Raw genomic sequence first — 20,009 nt, 5'->3', positions numbered from 1 at the left:
GCTTGAAAGAATGGAGGTAATAAATGACAGCTAAAGAATGGAGGTAATAAATGAAAACTAATGTGGAATCCAAAGGGATAAATAGGCCACAAAGTATATAGAAACTCATAGAAAAATGCTAAAATACTACACATTTTACTATATATCTTTACAGGTTGATATAGCAATGGATCTTATTAGTAAACTTTAAATTGTAATGAATGAATGCTAGAATTACATTTTTATTTTATTTTAGAATGATTAGTAATATATCAGTTTGTAAATGATATCTAGTGAAATTTATAATATTCATAATATCACCCGAACCTCAATTTATCTACTAGATGAATTTATGTAATTTTATATAAAAACACACACATAGATGTTTTCATTAATATATTGAACATAAAACTTTTGAATTTCTAATTGTTTTTCAATAATGCACCTCCATTTCACTTGTTTGTTACAGCTAAACAGGATTTGCGAACCAAGCTTAGGCTTCACCAGCGTCGAAAGTGAGTAAACCAAACAAGTGCATTGCTTAATGTCACTTTATTCCAATGGTAGAATTTGAAGTATATATTATTTTCTAGTTAATCATTCTATGAGCTTACCTATATGCTATATAGCCTAATTTCAATATTCATGCATTTGTTGTTGTTGTTGTTATTAGTATTATTATTATTATTTTGCCATGCTTCACTACTTTCTGAGTCTCTTGCCTATCTATAAGCTTAATAGTCTGGATGAACATAGTTTCTTTAGATGCTGCACATAGATTTTTCTCTGAATGTGTGTGTTAGATTTTTTTTACGAACACTCTCTTTGGTGGTTAGGTCTCCCTTCAGTTAATCCAGTAATGCCACAACCATACAGAAGATGGAGTGGTACTATAAAATGGTTTAGCAATGAAAGGAGCTATGGTTTCATAAGGCCAATCAATGGTGGTGAAGATATATTTGTGCACTACTCTTCTGTGAAGTCTGATGGCTACATACGTCTACGGGCTGGCACACTGGTCGAATTCGACGTTGTGGGCGGGCATTGGCGTGAAAAAAGACTGAAAGCAATCAACGTGACTGGTCCTGGTGGAACTTTGCTTCAAGACAGGAGGAGAAGAGCCATTAATATTGCAACTGGCAGTGGCAGCGGGAGTACTGGTAGCAATGCTGAAACTCATCGTCCTTGTTTTGGGCCATGCTATAGGTGCGGCGAGATGGGTCATATAGCAAAGTACTGCTTCCTTGGTAGAAAGAATGACGACATTGCTGCTGCATGGCCAGGGTTTGGACAGAAAACATGGATTGGCGAAACTTGGTGCCATTTCTGTGGCCAGCTTGGTCATTTGGCAAGTAATTTTTTTTTTTTTTTTTTCTTTTGCATTAAGGTGTTTGTAATAATGAATAATCAATACTTTTGTATTAAAACCTATGCATTTGTCTTCCCTACTTTATACGTCTTTCTTGCGTTGCTTGTTGGGAAAATTTTTTTAATAGAGTAAATTATACTTTAGAGACGTTCCCTTTCCTTTAGGCTTGTACTTTGAACAAGCTTGGAGGGGGGAATCAATTTCCTTTTTATTTCACTTTCCCATAGGTTTTTAAAATTACATATAGCTTTTTTTAAAAAAAATTTAAAGAAAAACTCTTTTCTTTTTTTTTTTAATACAAAGAAAAACCCTTCTAATTGTTCAAAACAAGGTTTTTGTTGTTGCTGTGAACACTGTTGTAAAAGCTACTTTTGCAAACTTCAATGAGCTCCATGCACTAATTACACTGGGGCTTTATTTCTGGTTATCCTTTTAGCTAAATCTTTTAATTTTCTCTATTCAAGAGAATAATCGGTAGGCCTTTTTTTTTTTTTTCTGCTGAAAATGGTAGGCCTTAAATATGTCTGTTTTTTTTTTTCTTTCTAATTAATAATTATAATGAGGTGGGAGAATTCAAACTCTGGTTATATTTGTAAAAAACACAAAAAAATATATTTGAGTTTTAAGATTCTTGACTTATTTGTTATGTCACTTTTAAAGGTAATTTACAATATTTTTTTGTAGGTACATGTCATGTCATTGTTTAGCCATCCTCTCCCCTCTTACACATTACTTGGGGAAATTTCCCATATTGTTTCTCAAATAAAGCATAGGATCTTTTCTTTTATTGGGTGAGATTTTTGTAATGTTTCTTGACTAGGCTAACTCTTAAATCCATAGTCCATACTTCGACAACCTGGGCTTCCATTTAAAATTTCTGGGGGCCCACTACATACCATCTATTCCATCTCCAGCAGCTGGGTTAGCTCTTTTGGAATAAGCTTATTAGAGACGGTCCCCCTAGGACAATTAGAACGATAGAGTCGGCAGTGGGCATCTTACATGCTCAGAAAAAAGGGAATTTTAAACTTAATTGACTAAAATGTTATATATATATATATATATTTTTTTTACAAGCACAGTATCCTCTTTTTATTTACAAGGTATATTATTACCTATTATGTATTTTCATGCATACTTTATACTTACAAAGAAAAACATTATTTCATACACAAATTTTTTTTTTCTTTGAGGAAATATTTCATGCACAAATTTAATTATTCGAAATATTCTCTATTAGACAATAGAGGGCTAGTTGTGTAAGTCTGCAGTAAAGCCGTCTGGATTCGGCAATTCGTAAAGTTCAGCTTTGATTCGTTCAATTCAATGCTCGCCAAACTTGCTATTGACTTGTAATTTGTAGCCAATGAGCGGGATTACTTAGGCAGAATTAAAGAGAACTTGACATTGCCGTCACACTCAAAAATTAGTTTCAAGTGTCAAATCAAACATTAAAGATAAACCCAATGCACTTTCAATTTTCTTTTCTTTTCTTTTCNATTTAAAATAGAAGGAAAAAAAAAACGCATGATATACTGCAATTGTTAGAGCATAGAGCATAAAATAGAATAAAAGAAAAATGAGTTGATTTATATTGGGTTATTTTACTTATATAAATATTATCTAGAACTGGAAACACTTATAATATCCAACATTCCTATCAACCATACACGTTCAGTTTAAAAGTCAAACAGAAAATACCACATGAGTACATAAGGAGCTCCCCAATCATTGTGAAGAACATGTTACTTACTGGTTTTATACCCCAAAGTAAAGCTGCATTCCCTACCAGCCTGGCTACTTGCATTATATATATATATATATATATATTTAAAAAGACCATTGGCATATGCATAGTGGACAGTTTCTACAACTGCGGGACCAGTGATGTAACAATTAATCAAACATAAAACCCAATGAAATAAGCAAGTAGCAGTTAATCAAAACATAAAACCCAATGCGCTCTCAATTAATCAATCAAACACAAAACCCAAATGAAGCTGCACTGGTCATGACCTAATATTACTTATCCATATGTTAGACTATTCCCATCAATTTGTGCAATTTTTTTTTCGTTTATCTTAGCATAATAACATTTTTTTGTTTTTTTTTTACATACTCACTTTTCAAAACACCTTGAATCAAATTATTTATTTTACACTACATTTCATTAAAATATCAATTTTTTTTAATTATTTAATTATTTAATTTTCTTTACACACAACTACTGCTATCTATTTTCTTCATTCATCTAGGATACGTAAAAATAAATAATGTCAATATAAATTTACATAGTTATTATAGCAACCATGTATTTTTATACAATTTTGCATAGTCTAATGTGAGTGAATTTTAAACTTAATTGACTAAAATGTTATATATATATATATATATTTTTTTTACAAGCACAGTAATCCTCTTTTTATTTACAAGGTATATTATTACCTATTATGTATTTTCATGCATACTTTATACTTACAAAGAAAAACATTATTTCATACACAAATTTTTTTTTTTCTTTGAGGAAATATTTCATGCACATAATATTAAATATATTTCTTGACAATAGAGGATCGTTTTTTTTTTTTCCTTCTATTTTAAATTTTGATTTTTTTTATAACATGCTGAAAGTTTCTTGATTTGGTGTTGTTTACTCCCTGAATAGATGAGTTTGCTTTTTAGTCATTGGCTCTCTTTTGGGGGGTGAACTTGAATTAGGCAATTAGCAATTAATCAAAACATAAAACCTTATCGCATGAGTAGTAAATTTGAGCAACTGAAAAATATTTCCCATTTTTCGAAGTGCTTAGAAATGCATTTGAATGGATGGAGAGTGCAAACGTGCATTCGAGAAATTCAGTACTTTTCATTAGTGAAAATCACAAGAAAATGCAGATACTATTTTTAAGCTCATACGTACCATTATTGTATTGATTTTCTATCCCCTCAATAAATCCCTACACAGACCGAATGTCTAGAGGACTCATTCAGTGGTCTGTTGAATTGAGCGAATTTTGACATTATGTAGGCCATAGCAAACTTTGTGGTAGAATTCACCCTTCATGAGGACACAAAGCAAGAGTGTACAAAAGACTCCCAATACAGAGAACAAAGTGAAGACCAATATTAGGTCATTGATGTAAATGATTCTTCAAATCACCAAGTAGGCATATCATAGTTGGTGCTGACTTCCCTTAGAGGGGCAAAACCGAATTAAGCAATATGTTTGGAGTTCCCAACTACCAGCAACGAGACTAAATAGGAAGCCTTAACATTTGGACTAGAGCTCATGAAGGTAGTAGGGATTAACCGGGTCGTTATCAATAATGACTCGTAGTTGGCCACGGGGCAAGAACAAGTGAGCTATGAGGCTAAGGAGGACTGAATGATTGAAGTAATACATGGAGAAGTTCAAAAGGTTTGAGGTAACTTTAGCAAGTTCAAAATCAAGAATGAACAATATGAGCAAAATGAATGGGCAAACAGCCAAACTAGCATTGACACTAGAGCTCAACCCTCAAATCTCGGCACTTATTGAACTCATGACTGAGCTATCTATTTTGAATTTAGTGAATTGAAATTTACCACATTGTGAATGATGCATAAAGTTGACTATCAACTTATTGGTATTATGATTATATTCAATTCACTCATTAAGAATAGGATTGTATCATTGTATGAACTCCATGATAAAGTTATCTTAAGAAATCTAAAGGATCTTAACTAAAAAACTCTATGTTCTCTTGGACATTTAAACTAAGCTAATTACTTTTGCAATTTAAAAATATAAAAAATTAATTCAAGAATTTACTTTTTATTTTTTAATATTTATATTTGGACAAAGTTTGGTTACAAACTTGGTAGTAGTCTAAGATTATAACTCCCAATAAAAATTTAACATGGTTACATATTTTGAAGATCTAGCCGTTGAATTGCATTTTCTACATGTTCATCTATACACATGTCAAATTTCATGTCAATCAGATGTTATTTACTATTTGATTTATAAACTTATTTTTTATGCATAAATTTGAACTACAAAAACTTAAATTTTATATATATTGGATTGTTGACATAGCTATTGATCTTTAAATTTCTAAAAATTTTGTAAGCATAGAAAATATAAGAAGAAAATGTAATCCAATGGTGGATATGTAAACTCACATCAAATAAAAAGATATTGAGAGAAGTTGTAACCTTAAAGGTACAACCATTTTTTTTTTTTTTTTGAGAAGAAGGTTACAAAAAACATTGCACTTTAAATTTTTTGTATTTATATATTTTTCATAAGATTCTTAATTAATTATAACAAATCATGTTTACTTTCATATACCATTTTAAAAATTCTAAAGTGTTATAATTTAGAATATTAAGAACCATTTCTTTTAATTACAATATTTAACAAAAAAACTACATAAACATAAATATAAACATATGCATATACATATACATTAGATTTGTTATATGCTATATTAAAATTACACCCTCCAACTTTGCCTAAAATTCAATTAAGTTTTGTAACTTAAATTTTGTTCAATTTAGTCCTTAAACTTTTAACATTATTCAATGTTTTTAGATGATCACCATTAAGCACCTACAATAATGTATTTTTTTTTTTTTGTTTCTTTTTAATTTTATTACTCTTAAAATTCATAAAATTAATAATAAAAAATTGAAAAAAATTAAAATAAAATAATTAAATTCATAAGAAAATTTAAAAATATTTTATAGAAAATGTAAAAATACACACACGCATATATATATATATATATTTTTTTTTTCCAATCCTAAGTCATTGTTGGACCATACCTGAAATAGCATTGCTAGTATATTGTATCGGATTACAATGGAGTAAGTCCTGTTAGACATTATAAATAACGCCAGATGCTATTAATGAAAAAGAGAAAATACCTGCGTGAAAACAATATAATTGAAGGTACATACACAACATCAAGCCTACAACATACCAAATCCATTTCACATTCATTTTTCTATTAATTTTGTCCCAATTCTTAATAGATAAAACTAGTTGTATCATATTCAATCAAATAGAGAGTGCAAATTCATTCATAAAATTCTCTCTCCTAAAGAAATATATATAAATATGAGGATTTACCCCTTTCCCTTTTTGTTATCTTGCATCTTTGTAGTTTATCCAATTCTCAATACCAACATAGAAATTAACTAATTTATAAATTTATCATAGAAGAAAGTGATGTCGGCAATGAATTTTAATGTATTATCTTTTTTTTTTTCTTTTTCTTTTTTTCTCGGTAACATTGGATTAACTAGTGGATAATCAAACAACTTCTTAATCACGAAGAATTATGCTATAGGGGAATCTACTACTATGAGGAATATACATTGTCATGCATATGGCACCGGTAACAAACATGTGAATTTTTTGGATAAGACAAAACATGTAAAATAGGATAACATTGGATATGACAAAAGTAAGTAAAAAATTATATTTAAATATTGAAGTTTGTTTAAAACCAAACCTTTTAGGAATTTTAAGTTGTTATATAAACTTTATATACCAATTTAAAAATCCTAAAAGGTTGTAGAAATTAAGAACCATTTTTTTAAAATACAATACTTAAATAAAAACTTTATAAACACAAACATATACATATACATTAGAATTTTTTTATAGGCTAAATTACAAATCAAACCATTTAAATTTTACTAAAATTGAATTCAATTTTGTTAATTAAATTTTGGTCAGTTCAGTTCTTTAACTTTTAACTTCATTCAATTTAGTCCTCTTATTAATTTATGTTAGGTAATTGTCATTAAGTGCCCAAAGTAATATTGCTTGTTTTGTTTTTGTTTTTGTTTAAATTTAATTTCTTACATTAATTTTTTTATAAAATTAATACAAATAATAATTTTTGAAATGGGCATCCAAGTATTGCACAGCTCCCTATTGAAAGAAGAGTAGTCTTGGGTTGATAATCACATTTTTCATGTCTGCTTTAGATTTCGTGGGCACCTTGGCAAGGCTTTTAGTTGACAATAGGTTAAGCAGAAGGCGTTTAATCCAAATTGGCTCAACAAGGACCACTGTGAGGTTGAGCCTTTATGAGATCAAAGCAAATGTAGAAACTAGACTTAATTTTTTAGCCATAAAAAATACAAAATTAGAAGATCAATATTGGCAAAAAGCAATGTGTAGCATATGTAGATTACTTTCTTTTTTTTGATAATGATAAGGGAATAGAGCTCATTAATTAATTAATTAATTTATTTATTTTTAATGATAAATTTCAAATTTGAAGTGTGAGAATTCTTTTTGTGATAAAGATAAACTCCTAAATTTAAGAAATAAAAGAGTTTGGACAAATATTTGGGGTCTGCTGTTTTCAATTTATTTACAACTATATTATTAAAAACATTTTCTCTATCCTGAAAACACCCCCTAAGTCGTTTTCAAAATTGTAGGGTCAAATTTGGCAGCCCAGACCCAAGAGGGATGGGTTAAGAGCCCAATGAACCCAAGATTTTTAATGAATTTGTAGAGAGTAGGCAAAAGAGTTGGGCTAGGTGTGAATCAAACAGAGATTAATTATATCGTTTGAGGATTCATTGACATAAGATTACATTCATCTTCCTTTACAAATGTCTGTCCAAAGAGGTTTATTAAAATGTGAAGTGGTTACAATTCTTGGAACTACAATGAATTTGTCTAAGTCCTCTCTCCCCTCCTTTTCTCGATGCCTATTATCAGAGACCTCTCTTGCTTATATAGCACCCCTTTCTATCATCTCCATCGTCCATTTGTTCTTCATCTAAGCATCCACTTGAGTGCATGTCCCATCAGGTACTCTCTTTGCCCCTCCGTGAGTGGTAGTAGCTGAGATTACACTGTTCAAGGGTCTTCTCCACATTAATGCGGTCAGAAAAGCAGCTGCAGTGCATTTAATGTGGTGATGACAGCTTTTCCTTAAGATATTTTCTCGTCCTAATCATCCCCAAATACGCTCAGAGCTTATCTTTGTCGTGGGGATTGCCCGAGGGTCCATTCGGACCTTCTATTCGCTGGCTGGGTTGAGACCATTTACGTCCGAGGAGTGTAATCTCTTCGGACAAAATGTGACCTCTTCGGATATTATTCTTCTTTTACTTCTGGGTTGGCTGCGTTCAGATGAATCCTACCCCGACCCGCTATTACTCTTCGGACGTACAGTATCCCTCGAGACAGGGCCTACAGCCCAATAAGTATGTCTGGGTTTTCATCCCCCACAAAAATCATCTTTTAAATCAGGAAAATAAGATATAGTTTTCTTAAAACTGTATTTAGAAAATATTAGTCAAACAATAAATTCAAATGTGGGACCCACTATTTTATGGATGGTAAAACAAAAAAACTATATTTAAATAATCTTGCCAAACAACCCCTAAGCCACGACTATTTTATGCGACCTAAAGCTTATTTCACTTTTACATGGATCTACCACTCACAATTTGTCATGTAGATAATTGTAGTAAAAGTTGTGCATTTTATGTGATTATCTAATTTTTGAATAAGGAGTCACTTAGATTTTTTTATTAATTATAATTTGATAGTTACAATTTACAACAAAGAGAGATAATTTAAACCTTAGAAATCTTTGTTAAAAATACCAGAAAAAACCAATTGAACTACAACGCTACCTGCAGAGTCACTTAGTTAGAAGTGTGGGAGAAACTTTCCTAAAACCAAAAACAAAACAAAAAAAAAAGTTTAGGAGAAAGGTTGTTCCTCCAATAACAATATTAGAAGAAATAACAATACTAGAAGAAGTCAACAAAAAAACATAGTATTTTATAAATAGATATTTTATATATATATATTCTTATAAAAATATTTATGAGTTTACTATTTTTCCTTCTTACCAATTACTCTTAAGCGGAAAATTTGATAAAGAAACAGTTTTTTTTTTTTTTTTTAATCATCATAATCCACTCCACTTTTAGTAGGACGTTGCAATTATAAAGAAAATAATTTGAATTTGTAATTGTAGGTTATATGCTCAATGGCAGAGTACATAAATCATAATTGTGAAAGTCAACACTCAACAGTAAAAAATTTGTTAAAAAAAAAAATTATATATATAATTAAAGTCAAAGTTGAGAGAAAATTCAATTAGATTCTAAATTAGAATTCAATTGTGGGTTAATTTTGTGCCATGCACTTACTTAATTTTTTAAATTTTTTTTGCCAAATGAGTTAATAAGTGCAAAATACTAAGAGTCTAATATTAATGAATTATAAAATTATAAATAAATAAAAAACCAATCACATATACTCAATAAAAATCATATCACAACAAAGATTACCACATGTTCTATCTTATTAAAAATAAAAATAAAAACGATCATAAGTAGTATTAAATTTAGGTAAAAATTTTAATATGTGACTAATTATATTTATTTTAAAAAAATAATTTGAATAATTGTTTATATTTTTATGATAAAAATTGTGTTTAATTTTAAATGCATTCATACGTATGCATGAGTTACATGCTAGTTTGTATTAAATTTGTTACCAAAATATAATTTTAGTGATGAGAGACCATTAATTTTTTAATTCAACTTATTAATCCAATAAAACCTTTGAATTATAATTAAAAAATATCATATTTAAAAAAAAGATTACAGTCAATACTCTATCTCTATAATCCCATCGGTGAAAAAGTGTGGGAGAATTTTCAAAATTTAAAACTTCCAAAGTTTTTGGAATAACATTGATAGTTATAATTAAAAGAAATCATATTAAAAAGAAAAATTACAATCCCTACTCTATTTCTATAATCCTAATCGGTGAAAGAGTACGGGAGAATTTTCAAAATTTAAACTTCCAAAGCTTTTGCCATAACATCGATTGTTACAATTAGGAATAGAGGGATCTGAATCTTGGATAAATTTCATAGTTATTAAACGAAAGTTGAACAGTAATTTGGTTTAAAAGTCAAATTACTTATTTAATCAGTAGCTTACAAGTCGAATATGCAGATATGCTTGATCAAATAAAAGAATCAAATAAACAAGTCCAACCACCTGACAGTCCGGTTTGAGTTTAATAACTAAGCTAATTAATTTATCAGCAAAAATGCATTTATGACATTGAAAATATTGAAGAATATAAAGCTTTGCAGAAGGCAACTAAGCATAAGAAAAGCCCTCCCTTAAAAAGAGAAAAAAAAAAAAAAAAAGGATCTGAAATGAAATCCACAGAGCCAAACAAGAAAGAAAAAGTAAAAAAAAAAAGGAGTCCAATGTGTTGTGGTGAGGTGTCCTAGTTTAACGAGTCCCACAAAAGGTGTGGGCCCCAAAATATGATTTAACGCTGTCAAAGTCTGGTCATGAAGGGTGGCTGGTGTGTTGATGTGGTGTGTTTTGTGTAATGGAGTGGTGAGCATGCAATTCGTGACTGACTCAAAAGTCTCAAACACCGCATTCTTCGCTACCAAAATTGAAACACAAATGGCATTTAATTATTGGACAATGACCTCCATAAACTTAAAATTTTTTTTTTTTTTTGAAAGCCACAAACTTAAAATTAAAAACTAAAGATACCCACAAATTCAAACTGAGAACAAAAAATTGAATATAAACCATAGAAAACCCAAAAAAAAAAAAAAAAAAAAATTAAAAACAAAAACAAAGAAAGAAAAAAAGAAAAGAAAAATTAAGAATCGTCCTCTCCACTTGGGTTGTGACAACACATTGATATAAACAACGATATGTTGGCAGAGAATTCTCCGTCTATTACAATACAAATAGAAAAGGAAAAGCTAAGCTATAGTACTAGTATACATACATACATCCATACAAACAAAAATCACAATTTTGGAGAATTCACCTTCTTCATACACAAACACACCCTTTATTTATTTATTTTTGCTCATTCAAGGGGCCTTGTCTGTCTGGTCATATTTTTACGTTTCTTGAGGATTTTATATAAGTTTCTTTCCTTCTCTTACGTTTTCGATCGTCTTGGGTTCTACTCAATTTAGATTTTAAGGTAACACCCTTTTGCCTTTTCTTTCATTAAAACTAATTAACTTTGTTGCGGGATTGAGGAATGCATGGATGGTAGCAAGTCAAAGTCTTTAAATTTTGATTTCATGGGGGTTTCTCTTTCTCTTTCAGGAGAGAGACTTAAAATAGAGAGAGAGAGAGAGAGATCCTTATTCATTACCTTTTCTCAAATTAATTGGGTTAGTAATGGTTTTCTCTGCTCTTTCTTTCTTTCTCTTAGGCCTCGTTTGGTTATAAATAGAAAAATTTGATCTTGGTTGGATTGATGGGACCTTTGGATCTTGTATTGTATTGTATTGTTTGCTTACTTATATGTTTGATTTTCAACTGCTAATTACTGGGTTTAGCTTGATTTCCTTCATGTTTGAAAAAAATTGGTTCTTTTATTTATTTATTTTTTTTTTATTTGCCAGACATGTCCTGACAGAACAAACAATCATAGGCCTCTTTTCGTACGCTCAGCTCAGACCCAAATTTAAAAAAATATATGAAAGATGAAAACTTTTGGGGTCTAATTCAATTGTAATAGCATATGAGTTTCTGGTTTTTGGGTCTCTTTGTTGTGGATCTACAATCAATGTATAGCTTTCTCTTTCTCCATCTATGGAGTTTTGAAATTGGGTGCTCAACTTTCCTGGGTTTATGCTTCTGGCTATTCGTTGTATTAAACTTTTTGATATCATTGTTATCATCATAGCTTTTTTTTTTTTTTTTTTTTTTTTTTTTTTTTTTTTTTTGTTAGGGCCCCAGCCCCAGTTATAATTGCTTGTATTCCATTGTTTTATATATATTAAAAAAATAATAATAATAATGATTCATGTTTGTTTTTTTATTGCAGGCTTTGCAGCCCAATAAATCTGCTTTGATCATTGAGACAAAGGATAAGAGCCCTGCTTATACAATAACTTAAACTTAGGATTGAAGGGGTTTTTGTTTTTGTAGTTGCCAAATGCTAAATTTTGGCAGGGGAAGAACTCAAACAAGGTCCACTCGATCTATGTCACTTGGAGGTGGGATTTCCTTTCTTGTTATGTCTGAATCCATTTGAATAATTACAACGTAAAATTATTTTTTGAAGTCTATTTTGGATGCTTTCTGATTATGATATGGTATTTTGTTATGTTGATGCTTGAATTATACTTTATGTCTCTCTCTCTTTAATCTCCTTTCAAAGTATTAGTGGATTTATATATTTATGTTTGATGTTTTGTGGTCCTGTTATACTTGTAGGCATGGATTACCCAGACCCGAAAAAGAAGAGCAGCTTTGTTGGCAAAATTCTTTTGGCTGCTGCCCTCACAGCATTATGCATTCTTATGCTCAAGCAATCTCCAAGTTTTAATTCTCCAAGCCCGGTAACTCCTTTGTCTTATATTTAAATAACCTTCTCATTTTAATTATTCAGTTGTACAGTGTACACACACACACACACACACACACACACACACACACACACACACACACACAATCTTATGGCTCATCCCCAATGAAGCTCATTTGTTAAAGGAATCTACTGTGATATATGTTCAATATAATCACTTTGAATATCTAGACTTGGCATATAACAATAAAATCATATAATGTTTTTCTCTTTACTTCGGAGTTAAAGATTTAGTATTTAATCCTTGCAGTAAGACATCCCTGTCTATAAGTAATGTGTTTTTGAACTGTAAAATACGCTGGTTTGGATGCTTACATAATGCCCTTAATATGCATTGATGTAGGATACTTTTCTGTTTATATTTTGGCTTTATTATTTCGACCACAACATGGAAGTTAACTCTGCTATTCTTTGCACGCAATGGAGGCACAAATGTAATTTTAAAGTATCTTTAGATACAAAGACAGACTTATATATATATATATATATATAAAATCTTTAGATACAAAGACACACGTATTCATACTCTTTTTGTCCGGGTGTTCCTCAAGTGGTGTTCTTGATTTCCAGATATCTTGATCAAATTCAGTCATTGAAGACCCAGTTTACTGTTGGTACAGTATTCTGTTATACCCATTTCTATGAATGGTGCTGCCTTATGGCAGACATAATATAAAAGGTCAACAGCATGACCACCAAGAAGTAATATTTAGGTGTTAATAATACTGATTGAGTTTATCTTAGCTGTCCACTTAGTCATTTTCATATGGTCAACACCAACTTGTACTTAATTAATTGTTGCTGACAACCTACTTGATGCAAAAGGTCAATGTTGCAAACTTTTGTGTGAAAGAGTTTTAAGTCTGATCAAATTGTTTTGCACATCTGCAATTTCCTTTCACTTGATCATATCAGATTTATATACAGAACTAAAATTTATGCATGACTCTATAATATTTATTTGCTTCTTTTGATTGAGGTACAGATCTTAATAATGTTGTCATGCTGTTTGGAGACTCCTGTTTGATCCTTTTCTTAATTAGAATGATTGTTTGTGTGGACGATCCCCTCCTCCCCTTCCCCTTTTTCTTTCCCCCCAATCCAATTCTCACTTTGATTCCTGTGAAGACATTAGATAAGGAACTTGGATAAGAATGACTTGTCGGGGGTATGACTTCTTTGCAATTGAAGGAAGATCAACATTTCCAAATCTGAACATTTTTCATTCGTTTTTCTTCCAGTTCTCCCATCAGGAAGACGGGGTAACGCATGTCCTAGTAACAGGAGGTGCTGGCTACATTGGTTCACATGCTACCTTACGACTTCTGAAGGACAAATACCGTGTAACTATAGTGGTATGCCTTTTCCTTATAAATGTAATTTTATTTTCTGCATTTTCAATTTTAATTCCATATCTGTGTGATTCTCTCTTTCGACAGGACCTCTAAATTGTATTTTCAAATTATTTTGCAATTTCAAAGTTAATTACATACCTTTGAGATTTTCCCTTTTGACAGGACAACCTCTCGCGGGGAAACCTGGGTGCTGTAAGGGTTCTCCAAGAATTGTTTCCAGAACCTGGAAGACTTCAGTTTATTTACACTGACTTGGGTGATGCAAAAGCTGTATCCTTATTATGCCCTTTATATATATATTTTTTACGCTGAAGGTGCCCTTAATAAAATAAACTTCATATAAGACTAGTTACTTCAATATAAATAGTCACACCTGGAGTTAACCTTAACAGATTTTTCAGGTTAATAAAATATTCTCAGAGAATGCATTTGATGCTGTTATTCATTTTGCAGCTGTAGCATATGTTGGGGAAAGCACCCTTTTCCCACTTAAGTAAGTATTGCTTTTGATATCTAGTACACAGTGTTTTCGCTTGTGGGACTTGTATTTCTTGCATCTTAGGAATTCAAATTCTCTTGAAAAGTTTAAATTTTATGGAAACCATGAATGTAGAACGCAGGGATTATCATTAAAATGTTTTACATGAGAATAATTGTAAATGATGCATGTGAAGTTTGTTAGTCACTCTGATTGGGAGGATACTTGCTATGACTAGATTTCTCAATGTCAGCAACTTTCTAACAATAGCATGAAATTGTAAGGCTTGCTTGGATCAAATTCAAGCAAATTTAAAACTATGAAATTTTGGCCCAATTAACATGAATGGGAAATTTCATAGTGGGATTAATGGATTACACCCTTTTTTGTTGTGTTGTAATAATATCCAAACGGAATGTGACTAAATCTATAATGTTTTGAAATGTATTAATTTTCCTTTACCATAGTTGATTCCTAAAGCCCATCCACAATATGGAATGAGGTGTGGAGAGATGATAGCTTGCTAATGTTGAAATCTCTATCGATGGGTTTGGCCCGTTTGGGATTCATTTTATCAGGTCTGGCAGCAAGTTAAAGTTGGATTTGGATTAAGGTTGACTTTGTATGAGTCATGCTTTGCATATATGAATTTGTTCTAGTGTATATGCTTTGTTTTGCTATGCCTAAGATATTTGAGTGTGATGGAGAGATGAGAGCATGCTAATGTGGAAATCTCACAACGATGTGGTCCCCACCAGTTTGGGATTCATTTTATCAGGTCTGGCAGCAAGTTAAAGTTGGATTTGGATTAAGGTTGACTTTGTATGAGTCATGCTTTGCATATATGAATTTGTTCTAGTGTTCTTCCCCTTTTTCTTTCCCCCCAATCCAATTCTCACTTTGATTCCTGTGAAGACATTAGATAAGGAACTTGGATAAGAATGACTTGTCTGGGGTATGACTTCTTTGCAATTGAAAGAAGTTCAACATTTCCAAATCTGAACATTTTTCATTCGTTTTTCTTCCAGTTCTCCCATCAGGAAGACGGGGTAACGCATGTCCTAGTAACAGGAGGTGCTGGCTACATTGGTTCACATGCTACCTTACGACTTCTGAAGGACAAATACCGTGTAACTATAGTGGTATGCCTTTTTCCTTATAAATGTAATTTTATTTTCTGCATTTTCAATTTTAATTCCATATCTGTGTGATTCTCTGTTTCGACAGGACCTCTAAATTGTATTTTCAAATTATTTTGCAATTTCAAAGTTAATTACATACCTTTGAGATTTTCCCTTTTGACAGGACAACCTCTCGCGGGGAAACCTGGGTGCTGTAAGGGTTCTCCAAGAATTGTTTCCAGAACCTGGAAGACTTCAGTTTATTTACACTGACTTGGGTGATGCAAAAGCTGTATCCTTATTATGCCCTTTATATATATATTTTTTACGCTGAAGGTGCCCTTAATAAAATAAACTTCATATAAGACTAGTTACTTCAATATAAATAGTCACACCTGGAGTTAACCTTAACAGATTTTTCAGGTTAATAAAATATTCTCAGAGAATGCATTTGATGCTGTTATTCATTTTGCAGCTGTAGCATATGTTGGGGAAAGCACCCTTTTCCCGCTTAAGTAAGTATTGCTTTTGATATCTAGTACACAGTGTTTTCGCTTGTGGGACTTGTATTTCTTGCATCTTAGGAATTCAAACTCTCTTGAAAAGTTTAAATTTTATGGAAACCATGAATGTAGAACTCAGGGATTATCATTAAAATGTTTTACATGAGAATAATTGTAAATGATGCATGTAAAGTTTGTTAGTCACTCTGATTGGGAGGATACTTGCTATGACTAGATTTCTCAATGTCAGCAACTTTCTAACAATAGCATGAAATTGTAAGGCTTGCTTGGATCAAATTCAAGCAAATTTAAAACTATGAAATTTTGGCCCAATTAACATGAATGGGAAATTTCATAGTGGGATTAATGGATTACACCCTTTTTTGTTGTGTTGTAATAATATCCAAACGGAATGTGACTAAATCTATAATGTTTTGAAATGTATTAATTTTCCTTTACCATAGTTGATTCCTAAAGCCCATCCACAATATGGAATGAGGTGTGGAGAGATGATAGCTTGCTAATGTTGAAATCTTTATCGATGGGTTTGGCCCGTTTGGGATTCATTTTATCAGGTCTGGCAGCAAGTTAAAGTTGGATTTGGATTAAGGTTGACTTTGTATGAGTCATGCTTTGCATATATGAATTTGTTCTAGTGTATATGCTTTGTTTTGCTATGCCTAAGATATTTGAGTGTGATTTTGAGCTGGGTGCATGCAGTGGGTCTCTCACAACATGTGGTCCCCACCAGTGTGTGGGGCCCACATGTTGTGAGAGGGTTTGCTGTATACAGTGGGTACATGATATCCTTTCACGAGTGATGTTTGAGAAACTAGTTAATCTTGTGACTTTCCTTGGCTCAAATTTACTTTGTTTTATATTTGCTTTATTCCCCTTCAGCAAGTAAATTGGTGCTTCATATTGTGGAAACTTGTAAATTATGTTACTAATTATATCCTTGACCTTGTTGCAACAGGTATTATCATAATATTACATCAAATACTTTGGTAGTATTAGAGGCCATGGCAGCACATGGTGTGAAGAAATTGATATATTCTAGTACATGTGCAACATATGGGGAACCTGAAAAGATGCCTATTACGGAAGTAACTCCTCAGGTGAGGGTTCTACACCATTTTTTTTTTTTAATTTTAATTCTTAATTGGATAAAGATTGGTTATATTGACGTCAATATTATTATTTTTATTTATTGTTGGACTTAACAGGGAAAAAAAAAAAGAAGAAGATTATTGGTTTTGTTTTCCTTTTTTTCGTGAGGCAATAAAATTTGGGGTGGCATGCTAGTAGCCTAGTACTATTTTATATGTTTAAGTGGTCTTATTGTTATAAGACTTAAACTTTGTTGCATGATTTCAGGTCCCCATTAATCCATATGGAAAAGCTAAAAAAATGGCAGAAGATATCATCTTGGATTTTTCTAAAAATTCAGACATGGCAGTCATGATCCTAAGGTTTGGTTTAGCTGTACTCTTATTTTATTTAAATCGGTTTAACTCTTTTTTTGTCATGTGACAACAATAATGGATGGCCAGACTTCACCCTCTCTGCTCTCTTTTTTCTTATAAAATAAGAACTCTGATAGACCAGAATCAATTATCCCGATTGTCATGGATCTGTTTTTCCTTTTTGAAATTGTTAGATACTTCAATGTGATTGGGTCAGATCCAGAGGGCAGATTAGGTGAAGCTCCAAGACCTGAACTACGTGAACACGGACGAATCTCTGGTGCTTGTTTTGATGCAGCTAGTGGTACTATGCCTGGACTGAAGGTAAGCTTAGTTATTACATGACAAGTCCCTCTTTGACGTTGCAAAGATCTTGCTTAAGTCATGGCCAGTTCATTTCTTCAAAAGCAACTTATCCTCGAATTTAAATGAATAATTTGAGAAGTCTGTGAGACCTGGACCTGGTGAATAGAATCGGTGGAAAGGTTGTCTTATGGTCCATTTGGATTGAGGGAGGGGGAGTAGAGTAGAGTAGAGTAGATAAGAATTGGCCCAAAATTAGCCTATTTTCAGCCAACTCTACTCTACTCTACTTACCTTCACTCCCCCTCTCTCCCCCTTCAATCCAAACAGGCCCTTAAAGTCAGCTGTCTAGAGACAAAAAAAAAAAAAAAAAAATCTGTCTGAGATAGAACTATAAATACGATTAGCATTTAAACTTTTAACTCTCAAGTTTATGACCATGTGGTTTTAGTTGATAATACTTTGCTATAAATGATGGGAAAGCTTCTTCACGTCAGTTTTAAAATAATAGTGTCTACTCTGATTTGTTCTAATTTGTTGTTTTGCACTTTGCAGGTTAAAGGAACAGACTATGATACACCTGATGGCACTTGCGTACGCGATTATATTGATGTCACTGACCTGGTCGATGCTCATGTGAAAGCTCTTGAAAAGGCTGTGCCCAAAAAGGTTGGAATCTACAATGTTGGAACTGGAAAAGGTAGGATAAACAGAGTATAATAATTTTAATTTATAGCATTTCCTTGTCTTGTGTGTGAGGGATGTAAATCATGTAATACCTCTGATAGAAATCTAAGACTTCGTTTTGGATTGCTTTAATCAGGTAGATCGGTAAAAGAGTTTGTGGAGGCATGTAAGCAGGCTACAGGAAAGCCAATCAAGGTTGATTACCTACCCCGCCGGCCTGGTGACTATGCTAAAGTGTATAGCGACCCATCTAAGATCATGCGTGAACTGAACTGGACAGCACAATATACTGATCTTAAAGAGAGTTTGCAGACTGCATGGAGATGGCAGCAGTCGCACCGTGGTGGGTATGAAAATATTTAAGCATCATCTTACTGAAAGGATCACAGCATTCCGTAGCCGAAGATTTACGCCAAGACCCCATGCAGTGCTGATTTCGGCCGCGTTCTAATGCTCTCTTTAGAACAGGGGTTTGAAATTGAGATCAAATTTTTTATATACGTATCATTATGGGGTAGTAGTAGGATGCAAGCAAAGCTCATTTGTTACATGTATTAGAACAGACAATATAGTTCAATAATGATGATGCTTAGGCGCGGGTATAGCTTTTATTGATTATTTTGTTCTAACATTTTTTTTTTTGCCCTTATTGATTAGAATGGATATCTGTGCCAATGAAGGGTGATGGTGGTCATATCTTGTTACAGATGCCCCTCTAATCTGAATGTTACTTTTGTAGAGCACCCCATCAATGTATTGGCAGTCTCTTGTTTATAACCGAGTAGAACAAAACCGAGCGTTTGGAATCAATGAAATACATAGTGGCAAGGCTATCAAATTTGTAGTGTGGATGAATGACTCTTACTTGGGCCAAATGAGCAGGATTAGCAGGATCCTATAATCCTAACATCTAAAGCCTCTGGCTAAAGAGTAGTAGGATTGGCAGGATCCTAGCGTGTAAGCTAATTTTTAGATTTTACTTATTGGGTTTTAATTATTTTGACAAAAAATCCCACATTCGTTCTTCAAATTTTAGCTTGTCTCACTTCTATAGTGTAACTCTTATAGTGTTAAATTTTTAATTGATTGAATTATAGCTATGCTTTTCTTCTATATTAGTACATAACTTCATTTTATTTTTCACACTTATAATGACCTTTTGTGATTGGATATGAGCGAAATTTTTTAATTCATAATTTTCTCCCAATGTTTAAAGTCAAATACATGTAAAAGCATAAGTTCATTTCCATGGGAAAAAGGATCCCCTCCCATTGAGAGAGTATCAAATGAGATGGTCTCGTGTTTGTGTGTGTATATATATATATATATATACCTTGAATG

The 20,009-nt window shown here is 32.0% G+C and overlaps 2 protein-coding genes across 4 annotated transcripts; both read left to right on the top strand.

The window, feature by feature from the left end:
• The first annotated feature begins 838 nt into the window (after window positions 1–838).
• Window positions 839–12,284, top strand: LOC136071170 (cold shock domain-containing protein 3-like). Its single transcript, XM_065782149.1, has 2 exons — window positions 839–1,327; window positions 12,213–12,284. Exons 1-2 carry the CDS (start codon window positions 839–841, stop codon window positions 12,282–12,284), a joined length of 561 nt encoding a protein of 186 aa, XP_065638221.1.
• Window positions 11,132–19,506, top strand: LOC112007350 (UDP-arabinose 4-epimerase 1). 3 transcript variants are annotated; one of them, XM_024039686.2, is made up of 11 exons: window positions 11,132–11,357; window positions 12,213–12,384; window positions 12,605–12,729; window positions 13,997–14,110; window positions 14,273–14,380; window positions 14,512–14,603; window positions 17,189–17,330; window positions 17,590–17,684; window positions 17,873–18,002; window positions 18,537–18,681; window positions 18,805–19,506. In XM_024039686.2, exons 2-11 carry the CDS (start codon window positions 12,324–12,326, stop codon window positions 19,029–19,031), a joined length of 1,239 nt encoding a protein of 412 aa, XP_023895454.2. In that variant the 5' UTR covers window positions 11,132–11,357; window positions 12,213–12,323; the 3' UTR covers window positions 19,032–19,506. The 3 variants fall into 3 exon arrangements, with proteins under 3 accessions (XP_023895454.2, XP_065638214.1, XP_065638215.1); XM_065782142.1 differs by lacking the exon at window positions 11,132–11,357 and adding an exon at window positions 11,930–11,953; XM_065782143.1 differs by lacking the exons at window positions 11,132–11,357; window positions 12,213–12,384; window positions 12,605–12,729; ... (1 more) ...; window positions 14,273–14,380; window positions 14,512–14,603 and adding exons at window positions 15,515–15,730; window positions 15,894–16,001; window positions 16,133–16,224.
• The last annotated feature ends 503 nt before the right edge of the window (window positions 19,507–20,009 follow it).

Source organism: Quercus suber, unplaced genomic scaffold (genome assembly GCF_002906115.3).
Source record: "Quercus suber isolate HL8 unplaced genomic scaffold, Cork oak 2.0 scaffold_291, whole genome shotgun sequence".
Taxonomy (NCBI): Eukaryota; Viridiplantae; Streptophyta; class Magnoliopsida; order Fagales; family Fagaceae; genus Quercus; species Quercus suber.
This window is presented reverse-complemented; position numbering and strand designations above follow the sequence as displayed.